This window comes from Pteropus medius, unplaced genomic scaffold (genome assembly GCF_902729225.1).
Source record: "Pteropus medius unplaced genomic scaffold, Ma_sr-lr_union100, whole genome shotgun sequence".
NCBI lineage: Eukaryota > Metazoa > Chordata > Mammalia > Chiroptera > Pteropodidae > Pteropus > Pteropus medius.
In genome coordinates, this window is record NW_024344378.1 from 39242712 (window position 1) to 39259656 (window position 16945).

The 16945-nt window shown below is 37.5% G+C and overlaps 1 protein-coding gene and 2 pseudogenes across 13 annotated transcripts in view; 1 reads left to right on the top strand and 2 right to left on the bottom strand.

The window, feature by feature from the left end:
- Positions 1–10: 10 nt before the first annotated feature.
- On the bottom strand, positions 11–130 carry LOC120609817 (uncharacterized; annotated as a pseudogene).
- Positions 131–7069: 6939 nt separating this feature from the next.
- Positions 7070–8481, top strand: LOC120609423 (dnaJ homolog subfamily A member 1-like; annotated as a pseudogene).
- A 1682-nt stretch (positions 8482–10163) lies between these two features.
- The window catches only part of JMJD1C (jumonji domain containing 1C), a 305718-nt gene continuing 298936 nt past the window's right edge, over positions 10164–16945 (bottom strand). For 11 of the 13 annotated variants that reach the window (XM_039871917.1, XM_039871913.1, XM_039871914.1 and 8 more), the window contains 2 exons: positions 11264–11395; positions 10692–11088 (listed from right to left, as the gene is read on the bottom strand). In XM_039871917.1, coding sequence (XP_039727851.1) covers positions 10999–11088; positions 11264–11395 — 222 coding nt within the window. In that variant the 3' untranslated portion in view covers positions 10692–10998. Of the gene's footprint in view, positions 11089–11263; positions 11396–16945 lie in introns of all 13 variants that reach the window. The other 2 variants (XM_039871911.1, XM_039871910.1) reach the window with 1 other exon arrangement.

A 16945-nucleotide genomic window follows, 5' to 3' on the forward strand; every position in this document is an offset into this window, starting at 1 on the left:
TTATTTTTCACGCCTACAGCACCTGGTCTTCCTAGGTAGGTCTCCCATCCAAGTACTAACCAGGCCCGACCCTGCTTAGCTTCCAATATCAGACGGGATCGGGCTTGTTCAGGGTGGCATGGCCGTAGACAACCACTGGTGAGTTTAAAGCATAGACTTAGTTTATTGTGTGGAATTGTGGGAGTAAGAGAAATGTGGAGGAATGCCGTGCTGCCTTCCCAGAGGGAATTGCAGACAGTGGGATTGAGAGGTAGGGTTGGGCTCACGAGTTTAGCGATGAAACGAGCAGAAGTAGGAGAAAACGTGACTATGCAGAGGTCCCATTTTATCTTGTGTCTTTCTACAGATGAAATAAAAAATGAACTAGCTTCTTAAAAAGTAAGAGTTCTGCTGTTAAAAGTTTTGTTAATTTGTCCATCTCAGTGTTGGAGAATATTTTGCTTGCCCAAGCTTCCTTGTAAAACTTAAAATTTGTAAGTTTGTGCCAAAAATTAGCCTCACCATTTCTTTTGTAAAAACATGCTTTAAGTTTTGACATGAGCACTTTCAACATCAAGTTCCTTTTCTGCCACTACCTTCCCTCCTCCCCCACCCCGCCTTCCCATTATTGTTAGCAGTTCGACATGAGTTTTACAGGACCTCGTTCTATGCATTTCCACCAACAAATGCATGTTAAATGCACTGATCTTTCTTTTTGTTGTCTTTGAAGCTCTTATTCACATTATTTATTATTCTTGTTTAATCTGGTTTTTAAGTTTTGTGTTTTAGTCTGTTCATAGAATGTATGTACCTTTGCAGCATCCTAACCCAGTGTTTTCCTTAGAGCAGAAACGTAAAAAACGATTGTTTTATTAACTGTAGTACCTGGCCTCTGAAAACATGGCCTCTGTCTCCCATTTAGGATTTTTAAGTGTTCGCGTGTCTTCTCTGTCTACGCCAAGGTACTAGGTGGATTTAATAGCTTGCTTCCACCAAAGAACAATGCACTGTGCATGTACGGGAAGTTTAGTGGATCTTGTCCTTACTCACTGGTGGCCTCTTGCTACTGGACCCGGGCAACTAGCCAGCCATTAAAAAAGCCAGGAAGCCTGGTGCTGAGTTCTTATTTTCAGCTTTTCACAGAATGACAACAAAACATTTCTTTCAGAAAGCAAGTAATATGTAGTAACAGTCTTAGCTATGTTGCCATGGTAACCACAGGTAAGCCATTGTCTGTCTCAGTGTTTCATCAAGGTTATTTTGTCTCCGGGTAAGTCAGTTCTAAATGTTAAATACATTATCTTTCTGCTTTTAACACTTTCTTGGGACTTTTTTGTTTTAATATATTTTGGATATCATATTTTTAGGGCCTTTATGAAACAAATTGAGGCCCAGAAGTTCGAGTTATGTGTTTTACACCAGACTGGAAGCGGAGCCCAGAGTAAGGTCTGACCAGCAGTTTTGTGCTGTTTTTACAAGACCACACTGGGTCTGAATTATCTATTTTTCCTACTGTGGAGAAGGGACCTGGTCCTTCAGATTTCTCTTCAGGTACACATTATGACACTGCACCTCAGCTACTCTGCTTCCCAGGAAGTTGGAGATCACCTGGCATAAGCTGGATTCATCCTTATACAATTATTAAGAAGCCTATTGTCCATTTTCTGTAGTATCCCTCCTCGTTGTGAAGAGTTGTGATTAAAGTTTTGTTGTTTTGAAAGATCAGGATGAATGCTGGTGCGAGACAGTCTGCCATAGGGTGTTTATAACTTACTTGAAGAGTCAAGACATGAACTGTAATAATAGCGGTTATTGAATCATTCTAGACCAGTAGGCTACATATCTAAAAATCAAAAGTGATCTTTATCATTTTGTCACAATTCCAGTGTAGCCTAATTGGAGACCTCTATGGGAGCAAGTGGCACGGTGTTTAAGAGTTTCTTCAGATTTGTCTATTTTTGTCCCAGCTGGAATCGTCCTTTTGAGTCACAGCTGACAAACAGTGACATCTAGTGGATGGCGAGGAACTTGTTGGGTCAAAGGGAGTATGGTGGGCAGCAGTTAAAAAATTCTTAGTTGATCACTAATATTTAAATACTTTAGTATTTAGAAAATATTCTCATATTCAAGAGTAGTTTATAGACATGTACAGGCAAAAAAAGCCTCAATTTAAATCAGCATGATTGAATAGTCACCAGATTACTTAATGAATCACCATCTTCTGCCACTAAAACAATGAAGTAGCTAGTGTAGCCCTCATGGAAGGAGTAAAGGGCATCAGAGGGTGGGGAGAGAACAGCTTGGACAAAGGCATGGAGTCAAGTGCGGAGGAGCTAAGCTTGGTTAGATTGAGGCAAGACAGGAAATTTGGGGGAGGTTCATGTGATTGCCCTGACATTTCCTAAAAGTGAGGGGCCAGGGTCTTGAGGAATGGGAAATATCTAGAATGTGCTCTTCAAGGGTAGGATTGCACAGTAGCCCAAAGGACCCTGGTGAAGCTGTGATGGTTCCTAGCTTCTCTTGTAGACATTAAATTGTAAAAAGAGGGCAAAGTACTCCATCTGACACAAAAGGTGAGTGAAAGAAGCAAGGTTACCGATGAGACTATCTTTAAGGTTACAGTGTCCAGATGTACAGGGAGACGAAGGAAGATAGATTAGGGAGTAAGGTAGGATTGAGGGTCTAAAGCCTTATAAAGCGTTCCCAAAGGGATAATTTCTAGAAAAAGGCAAGAAAGGGAAGTTTATCTGAGAAAGGGGTTCTTGATTTGACATCTTTATGCTCCCTTGAAGTCAATTACCCAAAGAAAAGTCTTGCTCCTGAGAGTTGTTATGAAGTCTCAGGGCCTCCATTGCCACCAATAGATCTTTTGTTGGCTTTCGATCAAGTATTTCCCTGTTCTTTTGAGAAAAATGGCTGTTCAGGAGGGGCCCAGCTGTTTGAAACATGTTAACCACTGCCACAAAATCTTTTAGTTTTCAGGGTTAAAACTAAAACTATGGAGGCAGCAAGAAGTTAAGTGAGACAGTAGGGCCATAGACCAGTTTTCATTTTTAGCTAGTTTTCTTTCGTTTGTTTAAATACCAACACTGGGTATCATAAATTCTATACAGACCTTCGTTTTAGTCTTTAAAGTTCTTTCAGTATAGTACTTGAGGCATTTGTTGAATTTTTGAAGTGCAGGCTCATTTACTAGAAGACTGGCAACAGTGAACAGGCTCACAATGCAAGACAGCGATTTGGACTCAACTGTGGGCTCATTTTTTCAGCTCAACTGAAAAATAGCATCGCCTTTCCATGGTCATATGGTAGTAAATCTATTTGTGGGATTATAAAGCTATTAGAAATATTTAGTTTAAATGTTAGGATAACATAATGTTAGTTTAAATAAAACATAAAACATACCAATTTTTATATAATACACGGTCTCTTTAAAGTAGAAAAAATATGTAGAAAAGATTTGTAAGAAGTAAACCATTAACAGTGGTCACCTCTGGGTGGGGTAACTACAAGCACCCCCGTTTATTCCCAATTCTTTATATTTGTTGGTATTCATATATCTCGGTAAGTTAGAAAAATAAAGCAATAAAACAAAATTTTAAAGACTCAAAAAGTTTTGACTTGACTCAGTGGTCACCCCTGTCTACGTTTTAAGTAAACCTTTCTCCCCAGACTTCAGTTGACAGTTGTGGCTCCAAGCACTGAGGCCACAGAAAATGTGTTAAACGCCAGGAACAACACTAGCCATATGAGAAGTAGTAAATATCTGACTTGAAAAATCCGATAAACTGCTGATGGTTGGAGAGATGTAAAGGGAATACCCCTAATTTGGCATGTGTGAAAACAGACTGTGGTCTACCAACATGTCCTATGCAGTTCTTCAGAGCTCCACTAACTGGATGAACAGCAACTCCCCATGACTATTTCTGGAGTTGGTACATTTTAGAATTCAAAACCATTTGTCATTGGGCTCAATCTAAATTGAGTTAATTGCTACTTTCATTTCTCCTCTGGGAGAGAATGCGAGATGATGGATCAAGTCACATGATAACCAGTTCAACAGATGTGCCAAATTTTTAATGTCCTAGAATTTGTTTCTGAAATCCTATGGCTTCTTTGGCCTTAGAAAGCTTTGATTTGAAAAATCTCTTATACAGTTCGGCTGTAACAATTGTTTTGAAAATACAAATTTGTCCCAACATGATTAATATATAGGGAACAATTTGAGCCTAATGTGAACTTTGTGTTTGCTTAAGAGGCAATTTTATCTGTAAAGAAAACGTAAATGCATGCAGAAAACTGCACCACGGTCAACTGCGTGGTGGGATTGAGCCACATCCTTCCACAGCTGGTGTTACAACTTTCCCTCTAATTTCAGATAACCCTCTTTCCACTGCTTCACATCTCAGTCAGAAGCTGCAACCCGTCTGATGCCCACTTCCAATGCGAACTTGCAGTATTCTCCAGGGTAAAGTGACATTTTTATTTGTAGTGCTTAATCTACTCATTTAACGTATGTAAAGACACTATATGCTACATATAGTTACCCACTTCCAAAGAACTAGAGGACAAAAATAGGTTGGCTAAAGTTTCAGTTGCCTAAGAGAAAAGTACCTCAAGCTATCAGTGTCTCTAGGTATCTGATGTGAAAATAATTTGTACAGTAATTCTAGAACATGGGGAGATGAGGCTATACTGCTTTGCCTTTGCCTACACTGCTTTATTTTGGAAGTTGTCAATTGAACTATATCCTTGATAGGGATTTGTCTACTTGACATTCACTTTTTACAAATGGTAGCTCCAGAAGCAGCTCCTTCCCACTCTGCTCCTCTAGAACAAGAGTTGAAGAGTGAAATATTTTGTAAGTCACTTATCAAAGTATTAGATGTCTCAAGCAGCTAATGTGTCTATGGAAAAGGGCTAGAAGGCAATTTAAGTAAGATGTCCACATTTGCTGTCCCATTTTTTGTTACTTGAAGGGTTATGCAAACACTGCTTTCCCTTTGAGGCCCTCCCTAACCCCAGGGAATGTGTGTTTCGCCTTCATGTACTTTGTAGATAACTTGTTACATAGTATTTAGCATTGGTGGCACAATCCTGAGGGAATATCTTCTATTACCAGAGCCAAACATGTAATAGATGTTGAATAAATTGTAAGATAGTTCTGTCCCACACTGATACCCCCATATTGTAACTCTCATGCTTTGGAAGGCACATGTGGGTAGGGGGAGTGATCCTTGCGTGCCCTTAACATGGTAACATAAATGCCTTCTACTTACTAAACCTGCATGACCTACCTTGGTCCTATGCCCCTACCACACAGACACACACACACACACACACACACACACACACACACACACACACACACACACACCCAGTTCTGTGATAGCTGCGAAGGAACTGAGTCAGTTACCATCCACGCTATGCTGCCAGGGGACTTCCCTGGCTCTCCTTGGGAAGAGTCCCCGTCTCATTTTGCACTTCATTTCTTATTTGTTCACTGACCTAGCTATCCAAATCTTTCATCCTTTGTCAAATCTGGGGTCAAAGAGTAGGGGGCAGGAAACAGTATTGGATTCATTTGTCCTCAGAATGTACATCCTCTTAAAAGGAGTCCAGCTCTGAACAACACATACAACGCATCCTTGACATACTCTCCACTGACCCCAAGGCCAAGGTCTTTTTCATAGACCAGACACAGAAAAGATAGGCAATCTTCCAGTCTCAGCTGCAGCTGGTTGGCTCATTTACAGAGAATTGAACAGCTGAAGTCAGCTGTGAAAATCTCCCGTCAAGAAAGGGAACTCACTTTGTATTCAGCCAGTGACCCAAAGCTTGCCAACATTTCATTTTTGTTTGAAAGTCACTGCTTTCATTCAAAGAGCCAGATTACTATGAGAGCCAAAGTACTTTGTATACTACTCAGTTCTCTGTACCTTCCATGTGATTTCAAGGCCTATCAAAGTTTATTGTTGTGTAACCAGGGATGTCATAGATTTTTTGGTCAGGAAAAGTCTTGAGTCTAAATCTTGGTGACAGACCTGGTGGCATATAGCTCTTTATCTTGTTCACTTGCTACATTCCAATTCATTGTACGAGAATATTGGATAGCTGCAATCATGCTTCCTCTCCCATGGCTGACAATCCTTACGTGGTCTGGGAGGGCCTCTTTAATAGGTTGGCAAGTAGAAATAGAACACGCTGAATCTGTATGTGTCTATACAATGTGTGTATACACACCAAAGGTATGAAAGCACTTTTTTCTTCTGAAGCTCACCAATCCTACCCAGATATCATTAAAGCCATACCCCATCTACCAAAGGGAAGTAACAGGAAACGAGACAATGATTTGTATGGGTGCTACAATCCCAGAGTGTGTGGCAGAGAGAAATGGACAAATGTAATTCATTAATCAGGAAAAGGAAGTCAAATTCAAGTCCAAATGACATTACACTAAAATGGGAGGGACCTAAATATTCAGCACAAGTTCCCCTTTATAAAGTCTCTTTGACCTTTTTAAAATTATTCCACATATTTAATGCTTCCTATATCACTTCCTGGAGGAAATGGACATATTCAGATGTCTCCATATTTGAGCACATGAGCTAAACCAAGAGGACGGCGAGTACAAGGTAAACGGTCAGGGAAATTGCTCCATCAGAGATCTATCTGATCAGTTAACTCCCTAAGCCCTCTGAGGAGTCAACAAATGTGTTTAATGATGTAAGCATTGTGGTTTTTTTCCTCCACCTCCCCGCCCCCTTACCAAGAATTAGGTCACTAGCGTGGAATTCAGATCACAGATAGAATACTGTTATTAGGCGGATTTACTTTGAAAGGAGCCACACTGCCAGGCTTGATCTGCCTTAGCTTCAGCTATTCTGCAGTGGTTCTAGTTTGGTTAAAAGGTGGCTCATGTAACAGCAAGAGAAGCAAAAACTCTTGGAAGAATATCACCTTTTGGCAGACTTTAGGGGAACAGCAGGAGGCAGTCTACTCTAGAATAAATGTACTGGACTCAATTCATTTCATGTCAAAATTAAATCAGATGCATTAAGCAAAAGATACCATTTGAGTTGAGGTACATATGAAAAATGATATCAAAAAGTCAAAACTAGCAACTTTCCAAAACAGAGGTGGAGCAGCAGCTGTCCAGGCTGCGCATGTTACGCTCCTTCCTGCTCCCCGCCAGGGCCTTGCCCACTCTGGCTGTAGAAAACGGTGAAAGAAACCACTACGATGTTTTGGGGGGTCAAAAACCCAGTGCCACCGGAAGAATTGCAAAAGACTTAAAGGAAACACTTTGGAGTACCACCCTGATAAGAATCCAAATGTAGAGAAGTTTAAACAGATTGCTCAAGCTCTGATGTAGAGAAAGGGAATTATATAGCAAAGAACAGGCAATTAAAAAGTAGAGCAAGTGGTGGTTTGGGCTACCCCCATGGACATCTTTTAAGTTTTTTGGAGAAAATGGAGAGGTAAAAAATGTGCATCAGCTCTTAGTGATATAATGATGCAACACGAAAACTAGGTCTGCAAAAGAATGTAATTTGTGACAAAACGTGAATGCTGAGGTGCTAAGTAAGGAGCAGGCGAGTCCTGCTCCAGTTGCGAGGTATGGGATGCAGGTAAGAATTCACCAGTTAGGACCTGGCATGGTTCAGAAAATTCAGTCTGCGAGCATGGAGTGCCAGGGCTGTAGGGGAACGGATAATTCCTAAAGACAGGTGTAAAAGCTGCAATGGAAGGATGATACTTCAATAGAAGATTGTAGTAGTTCATATTGACAAAGGTATGAGATGGCTGGAAGATGACATTAAATGGTGATGGACACCAAGAACCAGGACTGGAGGCAGGAGGTATCATTTAGATTGGAAGGGCCATGCTGTTTTTACTCGACGAGTTGACCTTTTCCTGTCTATGGACATACAGCATTATGTGGCTTCCAAAAGTCAGTCTCTTCCCTTAACAATCAAACCATAGTCATCATCTCTCATCTAGGTAAGACTGTCAAGCATGGAGATATCAAGTGCGCACTAAATGAAGGCATGCCAATTTACTGTGGCCCACATGATAAGGGTCGCCTGACCACTGAATTTGAGGTACACTTTTCTGAGAATGGCCCTCTTCCTTATAAACTATCTTTGCTGGAGAAACTACCTGAGGAAGAAAGTAGAAGAAATTGATGAAATGGACTAGTTAGAAATAGTGGACTTTGATCCATACCAGGTAAGGCAGTTCTGTTATAATGGATAAGCACATGATGATGAACATCATCCTAGGGGTGCTGTTGTGCCAGACCTCTTAAATGGGGCCAGTGGATGACTCAATGCTGGCATTTTATATGCAGCAGTGAATGAGTGAAGGATATAATCATAATATGCTCACTACTTGGTATTGTTTTTGTCTTAATATTCAGCTTCAGAAGTGTTTTAGAAGTTAAATGAAGAATAAACTCAAATATAAATGCTGGCTTTGCCCTGTATATGCCTTCAGTGTGCACCTTATTACCTGTAAAAACTACTTAAAAATAATTTTCCCCTAGCCTTTTTTCAGGTTATCTTGTGATCGAGTTCAGCTATGTACATGGAATAGCTTTGACCGAAATGCTAGGTATATGTATTGACTTCAGTGTAGAAACCTTCATTATTAAGCTATGAAATTAAAACTGGCAATAGACAAAAGAACTTAATTTGTAGAGAAGTGTTGGTCTGTATAGTTGCATTAAGTGAGATTGCTTGTGATACCTCTGCATTTAATCTACTGCCTCAATTGTTTGTTGAAAATGCTTTATAATTTAGCCTGTGGTATCAGTGACAGAAATGATACCTTTCTAAAGGGGCTTATCATAATATGCTGCCTTCTTAAGGGCTTGCAGCACTTGTAGAATTATATTCCCTTCTGCTGTTTTGTTCACACACACACACACACACACACACACACACACACACACACACACACACACACACACACACACACACACACATCATCACACACTTATAGTACTGGTTACATTTTTTCCCTTTCTCTTTGGACCATGAATGAGTCTTACAGAGTAGTGACTTCTGGAGCAGGGTCACTTACTTATGAGTTACAGAGATGCGACCTTTACAGGAAAAGTAATTTGAATGTATGAGATGGGAAGGTTATTTTTTGGTATGTTAAAGCTTACTTTAAACCATATAACTTATGCTCCAAAGTAAGTGAAGTATAATATTGGTAGTATAGCAAATTATGATGAGCAGCTTTAATTTTGTTTAAAAGTCATATGTTCACAAGCTTAAATGTGGATATCAGAATTCAAGCAATTCTTGAAATGTATGTTTCCTGAATATGCTGATTACACAGCAAAAAAAAAAAAATTCAAAACTTACAAAAGGAGGTTCACATAATCATTTGAACTATCCTTTAGACCAATTTTTTTTTCTAGCCAAGTAGCTGTCATCCATTCTTATTAGCCCTTGTGCCAGGTGGGGCATTACTGTGGGATGTAGTTGCTCACATCCCTGGCTGAACCTTGCCTGGAGCTAAAAGATGGTGGATATAAGCAACAGGATAAAAACTGAAAAACATGAAGGTCACACCTTGGGCTACCACTTTTTTCTTTTAAACTGTGTGCTTTCCAGGTGAGAAAAAGCTGTCCCCTCAATATCCTGTAGGTGTCAGTGAAGGGCTACATATTTCCAGTAAAATTCAAATAAGACTGTGTAAGCCTCAGGCAACTGATACTAGCAGTTACATTAAAATCAAGACTCCAAAGTCATACAGTAAATAGCAGAACTCTTATTCAATTCAAGCTGACTTACAGCTCCTCCATGCTACCTGCTTCTCTTCCCTTCCTTCTCCCCGCAACCCTCAACAATATATTAGCAGCTATTGGCTGGGAAAATGACTTATTTGAAATTGTCTGATCACATGCTCTCATAATCATGAGTTTTAAAATTCATATAGGTTCCCTTTTCAATTAAATAAAGTTGGAGTTCATAAATAAAGTTGGAGTTACCTGTATTCCTTTCTTTAGTCGGGCCATAGGACAAGTAAGCTGAGACACTTACTTGTGATGGTCCATAAAGTCTGCAGAAAGCTGAAAAAAGCTTACAATAAAACATAAGGAAGAAATGTTCCAAAAAAGAACATAATATCATAAGAAAATGTTGGTCACTTTGATGATGAAGCAAGCCAATTTTTGATAAAGTCCTTTTAATGGAAAATGTAAAACCCTTTTCAACTTCAATGTACAAAGCCATATGTAACACTTGCACTTAACAAATAAAAGCCAGCCAATGTTTTAAAAAAATACATCATTAAATGTATATATGTATATATTTACATAGCATATTAAGTTTAATATTTAGCTTTAAAAGTTCACATAAATTTTACCAAAATGAAACAATTTTAAATAAATTACACCTTTTGAAAATGTTTAATTGTACAGTCAATAGCTTCAACAAAATATTGAAGTGTCTGTATTTAGTATCTACTTTATATACTTTACATTTTACAAATTTTACAATTATTTGGCAGTAATTTTCTGATTATAACATGAATGCTGTGCGATTCAGCAATTTCCCAAACGCAGGCAATAGCTGGTGTTTGTGTCCTATTCTCACAGTAACTGTGTCTCTATGTAGTGAAAAATATCAGTTATTTTAGTAAACTGTACAAGGTCACATTTACACTTGATCAACAATATAGCATAGAATTTTGTATTTTTTTTTCCAAAAATAAATACATCATTTTAAATCTGGAATTTTCACAAACATCATATACACTATAATACAAAAACAGCTATGAAGCGCTGCTTTTTAAATGTAGCTTGTTTTAATAACAATGAATCATAGGAGCTGTGACTTAGGCTGTACTGCTGCAGTGTCAGTAACAAGTAATTACTACAGAGAGAATTTCTTGGCACTGATGGTTTTATGAAGCTTAAGTCAGTGTGCATACATATATCATCGTTCAAGAGTAAGTAATATCACCAGTTCTATGGCCGAAAAACAGCAAACTGGAACACACCTAATTTTCTTCCATATCCTCTGTTTCATCTTCGTGTATCTTCAAAGCTCTCACCATTTCCTTGACTGCATGATACAAGATGTTTTTAACCTGAAAGAGATGTTGGTATTTCTAATCACTAAAGCTGAAGATAAACAAATGAAAACTGCTATATTAAAAAAAAAAAAATTAAAGAAGGAAAACCAAATTGAAGAAAAATAAATGTCAAAGTAAAAAAATGTTAAAGCCTGCAGAACAGGAGCTAGTTAGAAAACTAATCCCTTACCTGTAGTTTATCATCATAATTGATTTCTTCCTTCAAAAGTCTTAGTTCCTGTGTTAAATGAAATGACTGTACAAGATGTTCTGGAGACACAAAGTCTTCAGTTACCTGAATACAGCTGTGAAAATTCTGTACCTATCCCCAAACACAAAAAGAGTAAAATGTAAATTTTAGGAGGTAGGGATTAAAAAAAAAAAAGTTGTCTATTAACAGTAAACACAATGGACAATTCACCAGAGAACTTATTTTCTTAAAAATATCAAATGGATTTCAAAGCAGATGACCACACTTTAGGAGAAAGTTATATCACTGAAAAGCTTCATGTAAAGTGACTTTATAAACACAAAATATTTTTAAATGATGAAAAGAAAAACTTTCTAGGAGTCCTTCAGAGAGGCTGATAATTATTAAATTATCAATTTTGTCATGGTAGATTTTTTGGTGTTACTTAAAGAAAAAAAAAAGGCTAACTGGAAAGTAGTTGTTTTCTATCAATCTGGATGTTTATCATTGCTCTGCTGGCTTTCAGCATTTTGACCATTTCACTGTTAACTTTTATACCAGAGAGTAAAGAAAAAGAAATGACAGTTTGATTATCTGTGAGGAACTGGGATGAAAACGACAGTTCCAGACAGATCTACTCACAAGAGTTTTAGAATTATTTTAAGATTTTGTTTGTTCATGCCTTTCTTTCAAACCAAAGATAACCTTCACTCTCCTGTGGGTATAGTACAACTGTTTTCCAAGTTGTCTCTCTCCTGACTAAATGGTTTTCATAAGAAGCCAATGTCTTATGTTATTTGTTTCGCATCTACAAGATGACTCCACACTTTGCTATTTCTTAGAACTGCTCTCTATTAATGCTCAGTATAATGACAAAGGCCCAAGCTGATCCAATCTGGATTCTGTGATGTTTCAGAAAATTCCTGGGAAAGGAGAAATAAATGAAAACCAAGCTCCTAAATTTATTCTAATTTTTTAAAGCATACAAATTAATTGGGAGGAGTGAGAAGTGGAAGATAGTAAGTGGGGAATGGAGACTGTTAAAAAATCTAATTGAAATAAGGCCTAAAGTCAGCAGAAGGAAAGAAATAATCAAAATCAGAGCAGACAGAAATGAAATTGAAAACAAAAATAAACAATAGAAAAAATAAATACAACAAAGAGCTGGTTCTTTAAGAAGGTTAATAAAATTGAAAATCTCCTTGCTAGACTCACTAAAGAAAAAAGAGAAAGGACACAAATAAACAAAATCTGAGATCACAGAGGGGAAATTACGACTGCCTTAGCAGAAACACAAAGGATCATGCAAGAAAACTATGAAAAGTATATAACACCAAATTTAATAACCTAGAAGAAATGGACCAGTACTTAGAAAAATACAATCTTCCTAGACTGAATCAAGAAGATCTGGAAAATCTAAATAGACCAATCAGAAGTATGGAAATTGAAACAATCATCAAAAACCTACCAAAAAGTAAAAGTCCAGGACCAGATGGCTTCATCAGTGAATTCTACCAAACATTCGAAGAAGTTTTGATACCTATTCTCCTCACTCTTCCAAAAAATCAAAGAGGAGACAATACTTCCCAACTCATTTTATGAGGCCAATATTACTCTGTTACCAAAACCTGGTAAAGATAACACATAAAAAAGAAAACTACAGACCAATATCTCTCATGAACACACATGCAAAAATCCTAAATAAGATACTAGCGAACCGAATACAGCAACATATTAAAAAGATTATATACCACGATCAAGTAGACTTCATTCCAGGGGCACAGGGAAGGTTCAACATATGTAAATCAATGTGATACACCACATAAACAAATTAAAAAATAAGAATCATATGATCCTATCGATAGATGCAGAAAAAGCCTTCGACAAGATAGTGTCCATTTATGATCAAAGCACTTAACAAAGCACTCGATATAGTAGGAAAGTACCTTAACATAATAAAGGCCATATATGACAAACCCTCAGACAACATTATATTCAATGGTGAAAAACTAAAAAACCTTCCCTCTAAGATCAGGAACAAGGCAAGGCTGTCCACTATCACCACTGCTATTCAACATAACACTGGACGTCCTAGCAAGTGTAATCAGGCAAGAGAAAGATGTAAAAGGCATCCAAACAGGAAACGAAGAAGTCAAACTGTCACTATTTGCGGATGACATGATTCTCTATATAGAAAAGCCTAAAGACTCCACAAGAACACTACTAGAAACAATAAGCAAATACAGTAAAGTCTCTGGATACAAAATCAACATTCAAAAATCAACAGCATTCTTATATTCTAATAATAAAGTGTCAGAAAAAGAAGAGGAAAAAATAATTCCTTTTGCAATTGCACCAAAAAGAATAAAATACCTAGGAATAAATTTAATGCAACATGTGAAGGACCTATATAATGAAAACTATTAAAAGAAATAGAAATAGAAAAAGAAAAAGAAATTGAAGAAGATACAAAGAAATGGAAAGATATTCTGTGTTCTTGGATTGGAAGAATCGACATAGTTAAAATGACCATATTACCATTATACAGATTTAATGCAATCCCCATCAAAATTCCCTCAGCATTTTTTAAAGAAACAGAACAAAAAATCATCAGATTTGTATGGAAGTACAAAAGACCCCGAATTGCCAAAGCTATCCTGAGAAAAAAGAATGAGGCTGGAGGCATCGCTATGCCCGACTTCAAATCATACTGCAAAGTGACAGTAATCAAAATGGCATGGTATTGGCAGCACAACAGACACACAGACCAGTGGAACAGAATCGAGAGTCCAGAAGCAAACCCATATTTATACGGGCAAATAATTTTTGACAAAAAAGCCAAAAGCATACAATGGGGAAAGGAAAGCCTCTTCAATAAATGGTGCAGGGAAAATTGGAAGGCCACCTGCAAAAGAATGAAATTAGACTGTTGTCTCTCACCACACATGAAAATTCTCTCAAAATGGATTAAAGACCTGCAAAGACCTGAAACAATAAAATGCTTAGAAGAAAACATAGGAAGTAAACTCAAGGACCTTGGACTTAAAGAGGATTTTATGAATTTGACCTCAAAGGCAAGGGAAGTAAAAGCAAAAATAAATGAATGGGACTACATCAAACTAAAAAGCTTCTGCTCAGCAAAAGAAATCGTCAACAAGGTAAAGAGACAACAATCTGAATGGGAAAATATATTTGCAAGCAATGCCTCCGATAAGGGCCTAATATCCAAAATATACAAAGAACTCATACAACTCAATAATAACAACAACAAAAAAAAACAACGATCCAATCAAAAAATGGGCAGAGGACCTGACCAGACACTTCTCCCTAGAGGATACATGAATGGCCAACAAATATGAAAAGATGCTCAACATTGCTAGGTATTAGGGAAACGCAAATCAAAACCACAATGAGATACCACCTCACACCTTGTTAGAATAGCTATAATCAACAGGACAAGTAATAACAAATGTTGGAGAGGATGCAGAGAAAAAGGAACCCTCATACATTGCTGGTGGGACTGCAAATTGGTACAGCCACTATGGAAAACAGTATGAAGGTTTCTCAAAAAACTAAGAATTGATCTACCACATGATCCAGCAATCCTACTACTGGGTATTTACCCCAAAGACTTGAAAACCCATATCCAAAAAGATATTTGCACACTGATGTTCATAGCAGCATTATTCACAGTGGCCAGGACATGGAAGCAACCAAAGTGTCTTACGATAGAAGATTCACTAAAGAAGCTGTGGTACATATATACAATGGAATATTACTCAGTCATGAGAAGAGATGAAATACTTCCATTTGCGACAACATGGATGGGCCTTGAGATAATCATGCTAAGCAAAATAAGCCAGACTGAAAAAGTATAAAATCACATGATATCACTTATATGTGGGATATAAACCTAAAAGCAACAAATGAACAGGGCAAACAGACTCAGGGACATGGACAATGGACTAGTGGTTACCAGAGGGTGGGGGTGGGGTGGGGAGAGGAGGAGAGGAGAGGTAGACAGAGTAAAAGGGGTCAAATATAGGGAACTGGAGGAGGGTGAAATGGATAAAGGGGATCAAATATATGGTAGCTGAAGGAAAGTGGACTTTGGGTGGTAAATACACAATAGAATATATAGATGTCAAATGATAATGTACACCTGAAAATTATATAATTGTATTAACCAGTTACTCCAATAAACTTAATAAAAAATAAAAAATTAAAAAAAAATCTAACTGATGACAGAGTAATGGATTCCAAAGAGGCTGGAATTCCTCTTCTGGGCAGAATGAACATATGAACAACTGCTGAAGTCTGTCGTTTTTAACTCTAAGCACTATATGCCTCTATTGATAATTCGATAGCATATATTATCTGTCTATCTAACTAGCTAATCTAATCTATCTAAATGAAACATTCTCTTCTTTTTTAATCATTAGGTTGTTGGTTCCTCTGGACGATGAACATAGTGGATGCCTCATATTTTCAGCACTGCTGTAGTTTCACTGGATCTTCATTATGCGTCTGTACAGCAGGAAACTACGGATAAGACGTTCAGCGCATATTCCAAGATAAATCAGCCAATAAATGGCAAGTCAATAGGAACCTAGCTCCTGTGATATCTTGTCTCACATGCTTTACAGTCTTACATTAACTCTGTCATACTGGCTTAGTCTCCAGATGCCCTGTTCTGTTTTCATTACCTGAACATGTCTTTAAAAGTTCCAGCATGTACCTTTTAGCACACCTAGCCCTACTGTTTTTATAACTTCTGTTTTCATTGGTATTGCAATGTTGTTTATATATCTTTTTTTTTTCTGGTTTCCATTAGCTCTTTGGGCAAATTTAAGGTAGTTGACTTAAAATCTATGTCTAGTTAGTCTAATATCTGGGCTCCCTCAGGATAGTTCCTGTTTTTGTATATGTTTGTAACTTTTTCTTGAAAATTGGACATCTGAACATGATGTGGTAACTGGAAATCTGATTCTCCCACCGTCTCAGGGTTTGCCGCTGTTGATTTTTTTGTGACTTTTCCAACTATTTTTGGAAACTATTTTTGCAAAGACTGTATTCTTTGTTAGGTGTGGTCACTGAAGTCTCTGTTTAGTTATTTCAATGGTCAGCCAGTGACCTGCCAGAGAGCCCTTGAAACACCAAAAATCAGCTGCTCTTTTCTTCATTAAGCAGTCCTCTAGTTGATCTAAGTCTTGGATTAGATTCCTGAGTTCTGAAAAAGTTGATTCTGTCAGTCTTTGCCAGTATATGGTTGTTGTTTTTCACTTTTAGTAACAGTGACTTTTATAGTGCTTACAAGATGCTTTTTTGTTTACTAGTGACCTCAACCTAATTTACTTTGCTTAAAGGCTTAAGGGTTAGTTTGAAGGGGCAAGATTCAGTTTTAAAGTAGAACACATGTGAACTTCCATTCCACTTAACCCTTTCTTTGGTCAAGTTTGAGTCATTTACATTTCACTTCCTTGATGGACTATCTTATTCATACTTGCCTTAAGGATCAGTTGTAATTGGAAATAGGTAATGTTAAGAAAATATAACTCTTGTGTTCATAGTAGGAAGGTTATTATATTGTTACTGTAATTTCCCATATACATAACAACTTATGAGAACTTAAGAGTGTAAAGATTTTTGCCAAAGTCTAAGTCATATGAATGCAGAGAATTT